At 57.7% G+C, this 18,398-nt stretch overlaps 1 protein-coding gene across 1 annotated transcript in view; it reads left to right on the plus strand.

Moving 5' to 3' along the window:
- The window catches only part of MACROD1 (MACRO domain containing 1), a 148,532-nt gene continuing 130,135 nt past the window's right edge, over positions 2–18,398 (plus strand). The window contains 3 exon segments of the mRNA NM_001204770.1: positions 2–359; positions 11,385–11,486; positions 12,073–12,189. Of these exon segments, the coding sequence (NP_001191699.1) occupies positions 62–359; positions 11,385–11,486; positions 12,073–12,189 (517 nt within the window). The 5' untranslated portion in view covers positions 2–61.

Genomic DNA, 18,398 nt, shown 5'->3' on the forward strand with positions numbered 1-18,398 from the left:
ACTCTCCTAGCACCGTAAATAGAGTCCAAGTGGGCGGGGAGCCGCCCTGCGCCGCCCGCTCATGTCTCTGCAGAGCCGAGTGTCCGGCCGCCTGGCACAGCTGCGCGCGGCGGGGCAGCTGCTCGGCGCCCCGCGCCCCTGGCCCGGCCCCTCAGCGGGTGCCACGCGGACCCGCAGCAGTGCGTGCGGTCCCCCGGCGTCCCTGGGCGCGTACGACTCCGGCGCGCGGACCCCAGCGGGAGTTGGGGCTGGGGGGGCGGCAGCAGTGGGGCGGAGAGCCGGGGTGCGCACCTGGGCCCCCCTGGCCATGGCGGCGAAGGTGGACCTGAGCACCTCCACCGACTGGAAGGAGGCAAAATGTAAGTGTAAGCAGGAGGGGGGCGAGGGCCGAGGGCAGCCCTACTTGGGCCTTCACCGGCTGGACGGCACCCCACCAGCAGCCTCGTCCACCCCAGAGACCTGGGGAAGTTAAGACCCCCTGTCCCCTGGTAGGGACACCCCCCCTTCACAGCCACGCCCCCCATGTGCCCAGTGCCTTGAACCACCTAGCACCAGACCAGGTCTAGGTCCCCAGTCGAGGGGTGTGTGAGGAGGGTGGCCTCCCCTCGCTGGGATGGGTCACACGGCACCTGCGGAGATCATCGAGGGCCTGCTGCCTACTCTGTTGTGCAGAAGGGAAACTGAGGCTCAGTGCCTGAACCCAGGAGCCCAAGGTCACTCGGAGTTTGCTTCAGATCTGAAAGAAGGCTCTGAACTCCCCAGGCTTTGCAAAGTACGGTTTCTCAAGTGATGGCATTTTAGGCAGAGTGGCAGGGAATGGGCAGAGGGAACAGCTCTGGGGCTGGTGTCCCACCTGGTGGGATCAGATGGCCAAGAGGAGGGGCCTCTCTGTGCAGGCGGGATCCCCCCCATCGCTACCCTGGGAGCCTGCCTCTCTGGGCACGTGGTCTGGTGCCCTTTTGCCCTTATCGCTGGCCTCTGGCCACTTGTGAGCAGTTTCTGTCTCATTCCTGGGGAGCACAGGGCAGAGGAGCTGGAGGGCATGGCAGAGATAGTGCATTTTGTCTGAGAACAGTGACACCCCCTCCCGCCCACCCCCAGGAATCAAGCCATTTCCTCCTGCTCAGGGGCAGGGCATGAGTCCTGGTGGGCATGAGGCCCAGGGCTGGACTCTGGGCCTGGACCGAACAGGGAAGGCAAAGCAACCTGACCTGCGGAGCCGCAAATAGCCCCAGCTGCCCCTGCCCTTCAGGGCCTGCTCCCTGGGCTCTTGTGACCATTCCCGGCTGGATCCCCTTTCAAAAGGGCAGGGACGGCAGCTCATTGGCTGGGCCCATGTGGTGGAGTGGGTTTCAGCCAATGGGGCTGGGAAGGCAGGCCTGGGGCGGGGTGTGGTTGGGGGCCAGCAGACGGCGTCCTCTCGGGATTGGAGGTGGAGTTCAAGATGACTTGCCCCTGTCAGGAACTGCGGCACCCTCCCGGGGATCTTAAAGCGCCGGCAGGAGGCACTTGACTTTGCTCTTGGAGCGCAAGGAGTGTTTGTCACGCCCCCAGCTCTGGCCCCAGAACACCCTGGTGGGGAGTAGGGGGTTTGCCCCGCAGGGATCCCCACTTTCCCTTCTTTTCAGAGAACGGCAGCTCAGGGTGGTAGGAAAGAGAGCTGGGGCAGCTGGGGACCCAGGCACCGTTCCTTCTAGGACCCAGCTCCCCGCCCCCTCCCAATCGTTGGTGCCGCCCCAAACTTCCAGACCCCATGCAGCTGACAGGCCAGCCATTCCCAGCTGTTGGGCTTGCCATTCATTGAGTCCATTTTTATCAAGTGCTTTCTATGTAACCAGCACTGCCATGGTGCTGGGGAGACAGGCAGGGGCCCTGCCCTCCCAGAGCTTAGGGAGAAGGGACTGCAGAGGATGTGACCAAGGCAACCAGACAATGCCAGGTAGAGGTCAATGCAGTGGAGAAGCCATGGCGGATGGGGCTGGCCGAATCCAGTGTCCAGCCAGGGGGCAGTGTGAGGCGGGTGGGCTTGCCTCAGGAGCGCCGGCAGCCCTTAGATGGTAGCTTGTGGGAGTGAGACACAGAGAGATCTCTGTGTTTTAGTGGCGTCTTGCTGCATAATAACAAATTACTGGACATTTAGCAGCTTAAAACAGTAAACATTTATCTCAGAGTCTCTGAGGTCTAGAACTGGGTCTAGAACTGGGAGCTTAGGTCAGGCTGTGGATTTCTCAGGAGGTCGGTGGAGATTTGGGTGGGGCTGGAGTGAGCCCTTCCCAGATGGCCCGGTCAAGTGAAATGGCTGTTGGGGAGTTCCTGTCGTGGCGCAGTGGTTAACGAATCCGACTAGGAACCATGAGGTTGCGGGTTCGGTCCCTGCCCTTGCTCAGTGGGTTAACGATCCGGCGTTGCCGTGAGCTGTGGTGTAGGTTGCAGACGCGGCTCGGATCCTGCATTGCTGTGCCTCTGGCGTAGGCCAGTGGCTACAGCTCCGATTCGACCCCTAGCCTGGGAACCTCCATATGCCGCGGGAGCGGCCCAAAGAAATAGCAACAACAACAACAAAAGACAAAAAGACAAAAAAAAAAAAAAAAAAAAAGAAATGGCTGATTGGCTGAAGGCCTCGGTTCTTCACCTCAGGGCCTCTCCCCAGGCTGCTTGAGTGTCCTCGCGACATGGCACCTGGCTTCCCCCAAGCACGTGACCCAAGAGAGGGAAGGTGAGGAGACCAGGCCTGAAGCCACAGTGCCTTTTTGTGGCTTTGGTGCCAAGTCCACACTGTCTCTTCTGCTTTATCTTTTGTTTATTTAGAATCAAGTCACAGAGTCCAGTCTACATTCAAGGGGAGGGAAATTAGCTTCCACCTTTGGAAGGGCAGAGAATCAAAGAATTTGGGGCATAATTTAAAAACCCACAAGAGGGGCTGCCTCAGCTGGGCTCTGCCTCTGATTGGGATCTGAGCTTTGAGCTTTGAAGACCCGCACACTTTTTCTTCATTACATTTCGGTTTACATGTTCAGCTGAGTTGTACAGTGAGATTCATCAAGTGCACAGACTTTGAGTGAACAGTGTACTCGTACCTGAGTATCCAGCTGTGCAACCTCTGGGTAGAACATTGCCATTGCCCCAGAGGTTCCTTTGAGCCCTTTTCCAATCAATACCTTACAGCTAATCACTCTTCTACCTGTTCATTTCCTTTCTTCTTGAGCTTCGTATCACCAAGGCATACAGTGTGTCCAGTTCCTTTTACTAAATATCTTGTGTGATTTGTCCACATGATTGGGTGCGACATTTTCTCTTTTTCTTGCTGCGTAATATTCCGTAGTGTGGATACACCACAGTTTGTGTGCCCATTCTCTTGTTGATGGGCAGTTGGCTTCCAGTTCAGGCCTGTTGGGAATACAGCTGCTCTGAATATCCTTGTACATGTCTTTGATGGACATGTGCTCACCTTTCTCTGGCGGATATACCTACATAGGCCTCTAAAGACCCATCCGTGCCTGAGATGATTCTCTCTAGCACATGGTAACCAAACTCACGAGAGCCATGCATAGTTCAGAGGGTTCAGGTGTGGTTCGTGGTGGGGAAATACAATAGCAGTGGGTCTGGAACTCACAAGCACCTGGGCAGGGCCTCCTCTCCCTGAGGAAAGCCGTGTGGAAGCCAAATCATAGCCTTAAGTTTGCTCAGCAGCATGTGTTCTCAATTGAGTGATTTTGGAAGCGGATCCTGCTGGCCTGGGCAGGCTGGGAAGCTTCCCTGCTGGGTACACCTACCTGCCGAGGATCCCTTCCCTGGGCTGTTGCTCGGTATTTCAGTCCATATGCACAAGGCAGGGGGTCTCAGCTCGTGGCCCAGTGAGCCCTCTGGACAGGTGGCCAAATTCTGCCTGGCTTCTGCGTATTCCTTTTTTTTCACCTTCAAGCTGATTGCCCACTTCTCTGGACCCATTCCCCTCTAGGTAAGTAAATAGCATCAGACTGGATCTTCCTGGCTAGTAGACAGTCTTTTTTTTTTTTTTTTCTTTTTAGGGCCACACCCTTGGCATATGGAGGTTCCCAGGCTAGGGGTCGAATTAGGGCTGCAGCTGCCAGCCCACGCCACAGCCACAGCAACACCAGATCAAGCCATGTCTGCGACCTACACCACAGCTCGCAGCAACACCGGATCCTTAACCCACTGAGCAAGGCCAGGGATTGAACCTGCGTCCTCATGGATGGTAGTGGGATTCGTTTTCCGCTGAGCCACGAAGGGAACTCCCAGGAGACATTCAGTCTTTTTAAGAGACCTCTGTAATATCTGATTTCACTGGCCAGGGGTTCATTTCTCTAATTTAATCCTCTCGGTGCTGGGGCACCTCCTTCCCCCCGAGGTTTTGCCTTTTCATCAGAAGACTGCTGTAAGGCAGTTAGGTCCAAGGGGACTTAAGGTCAGGCCCAGGGGTTTCTGGTGGTTTTGTCACCACAGGTGTGTCTTCCAAAGAGCACAGAACCTCCTTCTGACCTGCAGGGGGGTAGAGCTGTGTGCTGAAAAAAGAACAAGCATCGGTGCCATCAGACATGGCTTGCCCGGCACCACTGCTTCCCCGCACCCTGAGCCTCAGTTCCCCCATCTGTAAAATGGGACCAACAACCCCTGACTTGTAGGTTATGCTGGGATCACGTCAGAAACCCTTTTGTCCACAGTAGCCAAAGGGTCCCGGTGGCCCCCTTCCTTGTCGCCCCTCAGGCCGGTCTTCTGTCTCTGCCGTTCTGGCCATGAGGACATTGGGCTCATGTAAACTTGTCTCCCTCATGGTCTCAAATGCTGGAGCCCTGACTCGCGTGTCTAGAGCCCTGTTCCTCTCTCCTGGTGGCTCAGTCTAGGGTTGACACCTTCCAGCCTGTTTGCACGGGGCAGAGCGAGGACTAATTTCAACCCCCGTGGGATTTCATGCAGATGAGATGGTTTATCTGATTCGATCTCTGAACAGGGAAATTTTCCAGACACACCTGGGAATTGGGGGGTGGTTCTGCCACCTGTCCTCTGGGGAAGCAGCCTTTGCACTTCCTGCTGCGGCCACGGGCCTGGGGAGGGCAGGAAGGCTCCGAGACTCCTGGTGCCCTCTCCCCATTCCTCGTCTCCTCCCTGCTCTGGGGAGGGGGTGAGCCCAGGTGACTAATGCCGCTGTCGCCCCTGCCGCCGCCGCGTTCCCAGAGCCCAGCCGTTATCAGCCGGGCCCACCTGCTCCAGAAGAGGAGCCTCCCTCCGCTCTGGCCCGCGCTCACCTTTCTGAAGCCTTTCTTGCCAGGTGCCATAAAGACACTTCTTAAAACACATCATTGAATTCCCGTTCACCCGCCGCACTTTATGGTTCTGGCGCAGCCCGCTTCCTCCAGCGCGGCTTTTGTGCCCTGGAACCACTGAAAGCTTCGTCTGGGGTCAGGCCTCCCCATCAAAATTTACTGCAAACATCTTTTTACAGCACCTGTCTCACTGAGCTGTGAAATACTCTCAACTCTCCAAAAAAGAAAGAAAATTAAAACGTATGTTGTACATCTTTTTAAGAAAAATAAAACTCACTTGTGCTTTAAGTCTGCACCTGTCCTTCTGGCAGAGGGAGAAGCGCATATTATAAATGCGGGGGCATGTGCCTAGCTTAAGGGTCCTGCTTCTCCTCTTCCCCGCCTGGGGGCAGCCCCCCTGGCAGATGAAGCTGAGGCCGTGAAGACACTTGGTTCCAGCTGGCTTCTTCCCCATGAATCGGAGACTCGTGCAGCGTGGAGCTCCTTAGGGGCCAGCCAGGCTGCAGCCTCACACACCAGCCTCGAGAGGTGTGCCCTGGGGGACAACAGACCAGAAGGGCAGGCTGACAGGTATCATTTCTGGTCATCTTCCTTTGCCGTCTGGGAAGCAGAGCCGTCTTTCGGTGTTTACTGGGGAGAGGGCTGTGCGGGCTTGGGGTCACTCGGGCCAGGCCCTGGTACCGGGGAGGGCAGTGCAGGAGAGCTCCTCGGGTTGCATCCTGCCCGGGCTTCCTTTCACCTGCCTGTGGCCAGGGCGGATTGCTGTGCTTCTTCTGTAAAGCAGGTGGTGTCTACTGGGCACCTGAGCCATCTCTGGGCGTCCCAGACTAGCTCCAAGGGGCGTCTGGGATATGCTTCAGCCAGAGAGACTCGGCTCATGGGAGTCCTCTGGGGTCAGTCTGGGGCCTGGCAGGCCAGTCCCTGCAGGGTCCCAGCAGGGCCTTTTGCTCTGGCCGCAGGTCCAGCTGACTGTGAGTATCCGCCAGGGCCTTGGAGCAAGGATGTCAAGGTTGTGCGAGACAACAAATATGGGTGCCCATGACAGTCCCCAAACTCCTCTACCTTCTTTACCCCAAGTTGGAAAAATACCGTTTGCCCTCTCAGATTTTGTCTTGTTTTCATTCACTCTTTCTAGGCCTTCTTATTTCAGTCCCAGGGAGGAGCGAGCAGATCTGATGTGTATATTGCTCTTGACAGCTTCCTCTGTGTTTTCACGGCCACCTTCTCATTCATAGTGAGCTTGGGTGCCAGCTAAAGGCTGCCTTGCCCCTGTTCTAGAGATGAGAAGATTGAGGCTGAGAGGGTGGGCGCCTTACTCACGAACATGATCTTTGGGGGTCATGATCCCAAACCTAGTGGGACCAGGGAGTGAGAGCGGAACCAGACCCACAGCAGCGGCCCGGCCCTGAGCCAGCGCGTGCCTCAGACAGGCTGGCAGAGCTGCCACGGCCTTGCTTTTGCTCTCCGGCCCAGCTGTTCTAGATTTCTCTCCATTTGCTCACACAAATGCTGTCTCATATGTCAGAGCTTCTGCACACACTATTCCCTCTGCCAAGGAGATACCTCTTCTCTTAGCAAACTTGCCCTCGACCTTCAGGTCTCAGCTCCTTGGTTCATTGATTCATCCCGCAGCTGCCCGGACACACTCACCTATGCCTTATGCGGTGCAGGTGTTGGGAACCCGACATAAACACGACACATCCCTGGACGGCCAAGGTCGAGTAAGGAGTAAGGCACAGGTGGTCGTGGAGGAGATGCTCTGGGAGGGGAGGGTGGTGAGGAGGGGACTGCAGCAGAAGACCAGGCAGGAGGCATGGCAGACAGAGGCCCTCAGGCAGGGCACGGAGGCTTGGCTATTGGGGGAACTGAAAGCCGAGGGGTAGGCGGCAGAGTGAAATACAGGGGTGGGGGTGGGGGTGGGGGTGGGGGGGTAGTTGAGAGAGAGGCAGGCTCTCACACAAGCCTGGGTGAGGACTTGAAGTTTGAACTGAGTGTTACACAGAAAGATGGCCTATTCCTAAGATCTCTGGGCTCCTGGGTTAGAAATAGACCACAGGGAGTTCCTGTCGTGGTGCAGCAGAAACGAATCCGATTTGGAACCATGAGGTTGCAGGTTCGATCCCTGGCCCCGCTCAGTGGGTTAAGGATCCGGCATTGCTGTGAACTGTGGTGTAAGTTGCAGATGAGGTTTGGATCTGGCATTGCTGTGGCTGTGGTGTAGCGGACGAGGTTTGGATCTGGCGTTGCTGTGGCTGCAGTTTAGGCTGGCAGCTATAGCTCAGATTAGACCCTAGCCTGGGTACCTCCATACACTGCAGGTTCAGCCCTAAAAACCAAAAAAAAAAAAAAGAGACCACAGGATGGACACAGAGTCAGCTGGGAGTGGGGGCTTCCGGAGGGTCTAGGAGCCATCAGTGATGGAGGTGTGGCCTGGTGGGGGTAAGCAGAAGGCCTGGATTCCATGGTGTTGTGAGGGTGAGTCTAACAGCCTGCTGATGGCGGGAAAGGGGTGGGAGAGACAGGAAAGACCCCTGCTTTGCAGTTCCAGCAAAGTCTGGGCCATTCACTGAGAAGGAGTAAGGGTGTAGGACTCAGAAGTTCAGTTTGGCACAGGGAGAATTTGGGGGTGAGAGCAGGCTGCAGGCTTTGGGGAGCAGATGCTCAGAGGAGATGAGGGGCTGGAGGTGCAGCCTCAGGATCCTGAACATAAGGAAGGTTTTCACACACATGGAACTGGGGTGAAAACCCAGGCAGAGGGTGTAGATTAAGGGGGGGTTTCTGGGGGGAAGAGGGGTTGGGGGTGCTGAGCTTACAAGGGAGGCCACAGGAACAAGTGGCTGGTGTGGCGCCTCTGACCTTGGCCTTGATGGAAAAGTGGGGCTGGGTGGGGGGAGCCTGGGAGGAGGAAGTGTAGACAGCGGAGAAGGGTGGCAGAGGAGCAAGGGAGGGTTTCGTTTTAAAAGACACGGGGGTGTTTGGGGGCAGAAAGGACAGTCTGGTGGCAGGGGAGCCGCAGGAGTGAGTCCCTGGGAAGGCAGGCCGGGTGGTCTCGGTTGGGAGGAAGGACCTTCGTGCCTAGTGACCTGAGGGAGGGAGGACGAGGTGTGGGCAGGAATGTGTCAGTGGTTCCTGGCTCGGTGGGAAGAGGAGGCGGGGTCTGATGGCTGGATGGCTGGAAGGACGAATGGAGGAGGCTGCAGAGGGGGGCACCCATTTCCAAAGCAGCAGCTGGAGTGGCCACCTGGGGGGGGTAAGGATTTAGGGGGAGCCTCTGCCTGGTTGATGGGATTTTTCTCCAGCAATTTGCAGCTCCTGGGGCAGACCAGAGAATTGGGGTACCCCCTCCAAGAAGCTAGTCTGGCCTCCCCTCTGCTCTGTTAGGCCTGGGACCCCACCCTGCCTCCCAGGCTTGGTGCATGGTGGATGCTTAATAGATGTTTGTTAACTGACTGATCTGTATTCAACCTGCCAGGGAGAGGCAGGGCCTGGATGGAGCCCTGCCTGTTCTTTGCTTGGTGGTACCGCCTGCAGTGTGCTCTGCTTGGTGCCTCCCTAAGACTGTTTTGCTTCTCGTTTAACAAGTGGGAGCTTTCTGTTACCCTCATGTTACAGGAGAAGACAAGCAAGGCTTGGAGAAGCACTTCGGTCCCTTCAAGTACCCACCCCCCCCATCCGCTCACCCCCAACGCACAAAGAAAGGAGCATTTATTTAAGTAGGAGACCTTGGCCTGTTTCTCAGATCATGGGGCACACAGACCCTTGAGAAGGGGGCAGGGAAGTGAGAAATGCGAACATCCAGGGACAGAGGGGACTGTCCATGCTCAGAGGATGCCATCCTCAGAGGATGCCCTTGGCCTCTAAGAGAGAGTGAGAATGGCATTGCTGCAGGGGCGGGGGACAGGATTCTTTTTTTTTTTTTTTTTTTTTTTTGTCTTTTGAGGGCCACCCTGCAGCATATAGAGGTTCCCAGGCTGGGGGTCTAATGGAGCTACAGCCGCTGGCCTACACCACAGCCACAGCAACGCCAGATCTGGGCCTCATCTGCAGCCTACACTCTGGCAACGCCAGATCCTTAACCCACTGAATGAAGCCAGGGATCGAACCTGCGACCTCATGGTTCCTAGTCAGATTCGTTACCACTGCACCACAATGGGGAACCCCAGGATTCTTAATCTATATCTGGTTGGAGCATATTTAATCTGATTCGGGTGCCCCTGGGCCCAGGTCAGTCCTTAATGGGCCTTGGCGGCTCTGCATTTGGCCCTGCGCCTCTCAGCATCATTCTCCCTGTGCTTGCTGCTGCCTCCCACCCCCTGGATTTCACCCACCCAGGGCCTGGAACATGCCATTTCTCCGTCATGGCTGTCCCCACCCCTCTCCCCAGGCTCAGCTAAGCCCCCAGGAGGAGGTTCTGGTTACCTCCTATCCCAACCCCCCCGACGTCCTTTCCTCCGTACCTCTTGGAATTGCTTACTTGGTTGTGTGAAGCCTGATCAGCCTCCGTCTCTCCTGCTGGATTCTAACTTCATGAGGGCGGGACCATGTCTGCTGGGGTTGTAGCCTAGCACTGCCTGCAGAACCTGTGCATGGTAGGTGTTTGTGGAAGCAGGTAGGAAGGGTGCCAGAGACTGTGGCTCTGTCTTGAGCTGGAGTTGAAGCAGATTGGGGTGTAACCAGCCTTTGATAGTAATTCACCAGTGTTGAGCCAAACTGTGACCGGGGCCCTTCTGGGCTCCTCAGGCGTCCTTTTGCAACAGAGGGTTGGATGAGCTGACCTTGACAGGGCAAAGGCACGCGTGGGGGACCCACCTGTCTGTTGAACACCTGCCCCTTCCCCCAGAAGCCTCCAGCAGGCAAACCCTACCTTTCCCACCGCCCCCTCTAATTGCCCTCCCCTCTCTGCACTTTTTCTGACGTGTTTTGTGTTCCTTGACCCCCCTCCCAGTGGTTCGTGGGGCTGCTCCATTCTGGCAGTGGAGGTCGAGGGACCAGGGCTGGGCTGAGCGCCTGGCTGCGCAGGTTGTCTCAGGCCAGCAGGGGGAGCTCACGAGCCACAAGCTGCTCAGGCCTCTGGGCTGTTCGGCCCCTCCACCCCACGCAGATGGGGGCGCCTGGCTTCCCGCTCACCAGCTTCATGACTCCTGATAGCTTCCTAACCTCCCTGAGCTCCTTTCCTCCTCTGTGAAAGGGAACCATTGCAGCCACTGCCTTGATTCATGTTAGGGGAGGCCCCAGCTGGGCATCCGTCTGTGGGGAGCCCTCTGCCAGGGCTGGGGGGTGTTGCAAGTGGGCACCAGATCTCTTTGTTCTTTGCTCTTTGAGGAGGGCAGTTGTCCTGGTTTGCTGTGTCCTGCTGCCAACAAATAATGACAATGACAATGTAACTGGTTCAGTGCCGTCAAACTGCCTTAACACGTATGAGCAAGCTTGAAATTATTCTGCAAGGGCCATCTTAGTCCCCATTCTGTAAGTGAAGATATTAGAGACCCAGAGGGGTGGACGCAACTGGAAAGTGGCAGAGTTGGATTCTGAGCTCAGGTCTGTGGTGCCCGAGATGGCCTTCTTCTCCATGGGCCTCGGTTTTCCCTCCTAACAAAGAGGCCACGGCAGCATCTTCTTTTTTTTTTTTTTTTTTTTTTAATCTTTTTAGGGCAGCACCCACGGCATATGGAGGCTCCCAGGCTAGGGGTTGAATCAGAGCTACAGCTGCTGGCCTACATGACAGCCACAGCAACGCGGGATCTGAGCTGAGTCTGTGACCTACACCACAGCTCACGGCAACGCCAGATCCTTAACCGGCTGAGTGAGGCCAGGGATTGAACCTGCGTCTTCATGGATGCTAGTCCGATTTGTTTCCGCTGAGCCACGATGGGACCTTCAGGGAGGGATCTTCTAGCCCCTTTGCCCGCACCTCCTCCTGTGGGAAGGATGTGTGTGCCTGTGGGAAGGATGGCCGTGCAGAGCTGGTGTGCATCCTTGGGGGAGGGGGAGCATCCCCTGGAGGGCAGGAGACCTGTGGGTGGCGGGGAAGCCCCCTGGGCTGCTCCCTCCCTGCCCCCCTGACTTTCCTTCTCTCTCCATCCCCCCCCCCGCCCCCTGCAGCCTTTCTGAAGGGCCTGAGTGACAAGCAGCGGGAGGAACATTACTTCTGCCGGGACTTCATCAGGCTAAAGAAGATCCCGACTTGGAAGGAGACGGCGAAAGGTAGGCTCTGCACTGGGGGGGGGTCCCAGCTGGCTGGCTGGGGGGTGGCCCCTTCAGACCCATGTCTTGGGAGAACTATACAGACAAGGCCCAGAAGAGTGGCAGCGTTTATGAGTGCTTGGCTGTGTGCGGGGCACTTTGCAGTGTCACTTCACTTCAAGATTAACACAGCCTGAGGCAGGCGGGGCTTTCATCTCCATTATATGGTTGGGAAACTGAGCCCAGACCCAGCTTGATCCCTTGGAGCTGGGATTGGCTGCTGTGATGCAGTGGCTTGCAGCGTGGCGTCCTGGTGAGCGCCTGGGCCCTGCAAATCACCGGCCTGCTAACCTTCCCAGGGCTCAGTCACCCCAAGTGTAAACTGGGGGTGATGGTAACACTGTGCCTGTGGGTAGCGTTGTTGTGGGGGTTCAAGGAAACGGGTGTGGGCTGCACACAGTAGGTGCTCACCGGCGCGGGCTCTCATCACTGCATCACCAGTCCCCGCCTGGCGGCTGCTCTGGAAGTAGAAGGCAGTTTGGGGAGACACACCAGGCCTGTGGCCCCTAGTGGGTCTCTCTGCAGTGGGGGCCTCTGCTTGTTCCAGGGATAACGGCGAAGGTGGAGGAGCCCAAGTATAAGAAGGACAAGCAGCTCAACGAGAAGATCTCCCTGTTCCGAGGCGACATCACCAAACTGGAGGTGGACGCCATCGTCAACGCCGGTGAGTGGGGGCGTCTGGCTGGCCACGTCGTCACCGTGCCAGGCGTGGGTGATGCCACCTGGCTCCAGTGAGGCTCAGGCGGCTGGATGAGGGTGGCCTGCTGGCGCCGTGGGAGCTCAGTGTGTTGGCCACGTGGACTCCTCTCCCTTTGAAACTGTGACCCGCTGTGTTGAGGGCACCTTGGCCAAGCTGCCTTGAAGCTCTGCGGCCCCTCAGCGGCCGGGAGGGGAGAGAGCTCAGTTGGAGTTGCGCCGGGCTGTACTGCCGGGAAGGCAGAGGCCAGAATGGGGTGGCCTGACCTTGGGGGCTGCAGGTGCTCTGATCGCTGCTTTCCTTCCTCAGCCTCCGGCCCACCCTGCCCACCTTGGGACTGGGGCAGGCGAGGCAGCGTGTCCGGAGCGTGTCTGGGGAAGGGTGGGGGGCGAGGCCCCTGCACCCATGCTCAGCTTCCTGCGGGTGGCAGCGGCTCTTGCTGGCTTGGCAGTTTATTGTGATGCATCACGGAGCCTGCTGTTTTTCTCCCCCTCTCTGGGGGGAGGGAGGAAGGTGGCTGCTCTCCTCCCTGGTGGTGATTGTCTGGCCAAGATCAGGCGTGTGGGGTCAAGGGGCAGTCCGGTCCACCAGGTGCATAGGTGGTTCATGGAGCAAGGGCAAGTGGGGGCTGGATTCTGCCCACTGTGGCTGCCAAGCATCACGGAGAAGAGCCTCCTTCTTAGAGAATGGCTTGCAGACCTGGGAAGACCCTCTTATCTTGGGCTTTGACTCACGGGCAAAGCCCACTAGGCCGGCCTCTCCCCAACTGTGCAGTCTCAGGCCCCCGCAGGAGCATCTCGAATCGCCTGTCTCACCCTTGGACTTAGAGCCATTGTCTGATCCCAGTGTCGGCCAGGGTGCGGCACGGCCGAGTGATTCGGTCTTGGGTGCTCAGCTGTTCTTGCTAAGGGATTGGGCTCGAGAGACCTGCAGAGAGGTGGCCACTCTGGGCCTGCTGGTCTGTGACCTGGTTTGCACTTCTGGAGTGACATTGCTCTGTGTCTCCCCACTGATGGTTGCAGAACTGTGCGGCCACATGGGCGTCCCTTCCCCCTCCATTGCCTGTTTCAGGGCACAGGCGACTCTTCACGGGAAGGCAGCAGTTCTGACTCAGAGCAGGGGGAGGTGGATCACCTTAGGGTCTCCTGGAGCTTCTCCTGATGTGTTTCTCTTGGGCCACTAGGATGTGGGTGGCAGTGAGGTCAAGCTAGGTTGGCAGATGTCCTAGTGGCCCAGGATAGAGGGGTCTTCTTGCTGCCTGCACCCCAGAGGGGCTGGCCTGAGCTGGAGGGACCAAGCCTCGGGGCCCTGGCTGAAGGGACAGTGCCACAAGCCTGTGAGGCTGTCCTACCCAGTGTGCCTGGCCCTGTCGGTCACTGGCAAGGGTGTGGGAGGCCCTGCTGGTACTTTTCTTGCTGAGCTTCAAAGTGGTCAGAGGGAAAAGTGGGACATCTTAGCAGTTCCTTCCCAGCCAGGTAGGTGGTTGGCGGCCAGGAGGGAGGGTGTGGGGACCGAGGCAGGGTGTCGGCGAGATGCAGATGGAACGGGGTGGGGGCTCTGGAAGCTGCTCGTGGGGCTGTGGGCATGATTAATGGCTCTTCGTAAGTGCCCTTGTGCCTGGCCCGACTCCGAGTACAGCGGCTCTGTCAGCCTCTCACGCTCTCAGTAAAGCACTTCCTGGCTGCGTTTGATCTGCTGGGACTGGGGGGTGGTAGTGTTTGCTGCGTCTCTCTGGGGCCTCCCCTTCTGCATGTACTTGCCTGGGCTTCTGTTTTCCTCCTTGCACGATGGAGATGGTGAAAAGCCACCCACTGGGTAGTTGGAGATATTAGGAGCTGATGCTCATGAAATGTGGTGCTTACACAGTGCCTGGCATCTGCCCTCAGCACCTGCCGCTGTTACCGGTGCTGGAATTGATGCCACCGTCGTCACTCTGGATATTGACCTTGGCCCAGGGATGCCAAGGAATGCTGGGCACCTCCCACAAATGAGCAGCTTACACCTTGCTGTGCCTGCCTCAGTTTACCCAATACCCCTTGGTGTGTTTTCCTGGAATCTCCTTTCTAGAAAGAGTCATAACAGGGAGGACCCGAACCCAGTTGGAGCCCCAGAGGATGGCTGAAGTGGCCCTGGATGTGGGCCTCCCACCAGAGCTTGCATCCTCTCTAGACCCTTCCCCCAGGAGTGCATGGCCTCGCTCAGGGTTTGGGTGGCCTTGGCGCTGATCAGACGTCCATGGTCTGTGATAGCTTTGGCACCTCCAGCCTCCTCCCTGCCCGGCAGGGCGGGGGGAAATCCCGCTGCCTCCCACCAGGGGGCAGCAGAGATCACCGTTCCCGAGCCCAGCAGGGCCCGTAAATCAGCCTGTTTATTAGCAGAATAAAAGTCGTGGCATCACAGGGCTTTTCAGGGCTGCATAAATCTGGTTTGTGCCTCATGAAACCCATATGTGCTTAATTCATATGTAAAGTTTCAAGCGGGAAGAGAATACGTGTCCATTAAATTCTATTTGACTTGATTATAATCATTAGCCGTGAATAATTGCTTCTCTGCGCCGACCACGGAGCCACCACCACAGGCAAAAGGAGTGAGCAATTATCTCGGGGTGGGAATTTTTAAAATTTTATTTCTGAAGCCAAGGGCAGTGTTGGTTCCACAGGGGTTGGTGGCCCGAGGAGAGCGGTGTGGGTTGGACAGGGCTGGGGGCTTGAGGTCCAGGGCTGTGGAGCTTCTGGATTTTCTCGGGGCAAGGGGTATCTTTTTGTCCCTGAGGCCAGCTGGAGGGTGGTAGGGATGATTCCATCCCCGCCTGGGCCTCGCTCCAGCTGCAGGGACTGTGGAGGCGGAGGCCTGAGGGGGAAGGGAAGGGCCTGTGAGAGAAAGGGGCCCACCTCCTCAGAATCCCCTCCATCCTGAAGCGCCTGAGCCTGGGGCGTCTCCAGCCCTGTGGGTGCTCTTCCTGTCCCCAGAGGGCCCTGGGGATCCTTAGAGAGGACAGGGACCGGATGGCCTCCCTGCCTGCCTTCCTCACTCCTCCCCCACAGAGTGACTCTGGAAAATCAGACTCTGTTTCCCAACTGTTCCCCTGGCATTTGAAGTCCAGGACTGGTTTTTACCCCACGCCGTTGGCATTTGAGATGTGACTGGCACGTACGAGGCATGCCTGTGCCTGTGATGGTGGACGTGTGTAGGGTGATGGGCATTAGGTGGTATGTGGAGGTGAGAGGAGAAGGGTATAGGCCTGGCTGGTAGCAGGGCTTGAGGTCACAGGGGACAGGAACAACCCCCCACCACCACCTCCCAGGTGTCGGGCAGGCCTCCCTGGGCCCTCCTCGGTCTTGCCCCAGTGGCTGCTGGCCGAGGCCACTTGCTCGGGCAGAGCCTGGAGAGGCTCAGGCTCCCGCCATCTGTGCCGGCCACGGCTCCTGCCCACGAGGGTACAGTGCATCCATCTTAATTAAATTGGGCTGCCATGCTGGCGAAATAAGCCAGGGAGCCCCTGCAGGCCCCCGTTCTGGAGCAGGAGAATCTCAGGAGCAGTGCCTGCCTGTCCAACTTGGCCCCTGGTCCCCAGGATGTGCCGGGGAGAACCATGCCTGGCATCTCTTCCAGAGAAAGCTCAGGTCTTGGGGGCTCTACCCAGGGGCTCGTCAACTCCTGGAGTGTTTGTCTTCTCTTTGCCACTGGGTGGAGGGAGGCGCCCGGTGAGGCAGCGTGACCTTGACTGGGTCCTTTCCGTGTCCTTGAGGTTCCCAGTTTCCCAGGCCTATGCCTGTGGGCCCCTAGTTCCTGACAGACAGCTGAGTCCCAGGCAGGAAATGTCCCGGTACAAAGAAAGACCCCCCTCCTCAGCCACTTCAGGGTCCGCCTGCCACCTTTGGCCTTCAGGGCACAATGGGGCAGAGCATGGAGGAGTGTGACGCTTTGTGCAAAGACAGGCAGACTCTTTCACTGTAAAGCTGTCCCAGGCCAGCGAGTCAGGGCCCTGGGCACAGAGGCCAGGAGCTGGGTTGGAATCCCAGCCTTCCCTCTGGCTGTGCTGTGGCCTCAGCCAGGCCTCTGCAAGCCTCTGTTTTCCTGTCTGAAAAATGGAGCATCGTTGCCCGCCCCCAGCCCCCAGCCCCCAGCCCCGGGGTGGGTGTGAGGAGGATGGGAGTTCAGGTCCGCTGGGTGCTGGGTCAGGGCCTGGCTCCTGAGGAGCCCCCAGCAAATTAGTATTGGAAAATCAGCATGAGAGCCACTAAGTGGAATATAATGTGACAAAGCACTGGAAGCAGGTCTGAACAAAGCACCACGCGGCGCCTCAGGGACCAATTAATTCTGCAAGGAGGTGGCGGAGGCGAGACAGGTCGGGGGAGCCTTTGAGGGGCCCAGGCGAGCAGGCCAGGCCATCAGAATGGGTGGGAAAAGCCACGTTTCACAGCGACACGCCGGCCTCACTGGGAGTTTTTTAAGCTGCTGATTTATTTAAAATAAGGCATGAAGTGGCGCTCTGTCTCCTTAAGTCTTGGGGCTTTGATTTCTGAAAATCTGCCAGCTGCTTTGTTCCCCCTCCTCCCCGCAGCCCTCGGAAGCCCTTTGCTGCCTCCTTCCGCTGCCTGGGGGGCCCAGAGGAGGCTGGCCCCTGGCTGTCCCTGGGCCACAGCTCCGAGTGGGTGATTTAGAGACCGCCTCCATGGACTCGCAAGCAGGGGTGGGGGGGGCGGTGAGGGACACCGACTGCCTTGTGGGAAGTGATCTGACGCTAAACTGTCGTCGTAAATCGCTTTATCTGTCACTTCAGATTTAAATGTGTTTGCTGAGGCTTGCCGGCCAGGCCTCCTCAGCCCTCTCCTCCTGCAGCAACCTCTCTGCAGTGGGCAGGGAGCGGGGCCGGGAATCTGCGAGCCGGGTAAGACCCGGCTGAGACCCTCTCCCTGCTGACCACTTGGCCACCCCTGCAAGGCAGGCAGGACTGCCATCCCCATTTCCAGTGATGAGACTGGAGGTTCAGAGAAAGTGGCAGCATGCCCCAGCTTGGCCAGTGGCTGAGTCGGAATTCAAACTCAAGCGTGGCCTTTTGCTCGTTCAGCAAACGTAGCTGGCAGCCCTGTTGCACACCAAGCGTCAGGGTAGGTCCTGGGCTACAAAAGACTCAATTTCAAGTCTCAGATGCAGAGTGAAACCTGTGGATGGAGAGGGACCGCAGCACATGGGAGGGCTGGGAGTCACACCTGTGGGCAATCTGGGAGGCTGCCTGGAGGAGGCGGTGCTTGAGCTGCAAAGTGGGGAGCTGAGTGAGAAGCTGGACAAGGGCATTCTAGGGGAGAGGGGGAGAGCACTCACAGGGAGGGGTGAGGTGGTGGGACTGTGAGGGGCTTGGAATGAGCCAGGATGGGTCCTGAGCTGAGGGTCTCCCTCTAGGCCTAGGTGGTATTCACACCCCTTGCTACCTCTCCTGGCCTCCTGGAGTTGCTATATCAGCCCCACAGTGTCAATGAGAAACTGAGGTTCAGAGACTTGAAGCAACTTGCCTCAGGCCACACAGCTAAACAGAAGTGGCGTACAAAGAGGGGGAGGTTTGCCAGACATCAGAGCCTCCAGGAGATCCCCCCTCTTATTTTTAGGGCCACACTTGTGCCATACAGAGGTTCCCAGGTTAGGGGTCGAATTAGAGCTGTAGCTGATGACCTACACCACAGCCACAGCAACTCCAGATCCCAGCCGCAACTGAGACCTACACCACAGCTCACGGCAATGCTGGATCCTCAGCCCACTGAGCGAGGCCAGGGATCGAACCTGCGTCCTCATGGATACTAGTTGGATTCATTTCCACTGAGCCACACCCCCCCCCTTTAAAAGAGTAGGTGGGAATACTTTTTCTTTGTTCCCTTTTATGGTTTAAAATTTGGGGGTCCCCAGAGTGGGTTTGTTGTCACCTGTCCTCACTGCAGGGAAACGGAAGTGGGGTGGGGGTTGGGCATGGTGGTGGTCAGTGCAGAAAAGATGGCTCCAGGTTCCTGGACCCATGACACCTCTGGGGGCGCTCCAGCTCCTGTGGTCCTGTGCCCCAGTCCCTGCCCCCAGTGCCCTACATGGAGCCCTGCTTCTGGACTGGGGGCAGCCTGATATGGCATGTGCCCTCCGGGCCAGGGCTGCCCCCACACTGAACATTTAGCCCCATTTCCGAGGCACGT

The sequence above is a fragment of the Sus scrofa genome, chromosome 2 (assembly GCF_000003025.6).
Source record: "Sus scrofa isolate TJ Tabasco breed Duroc chromosome 2, Sscrofa11.1, whole genome shotgun sequence".
In the NCBI taxonomy this organism is placed as follows: Eukaryota; Metazoa; Chordata; class Mammalia; order Artiodactyla; family Suidae; genus Sus; species Sus scrofa.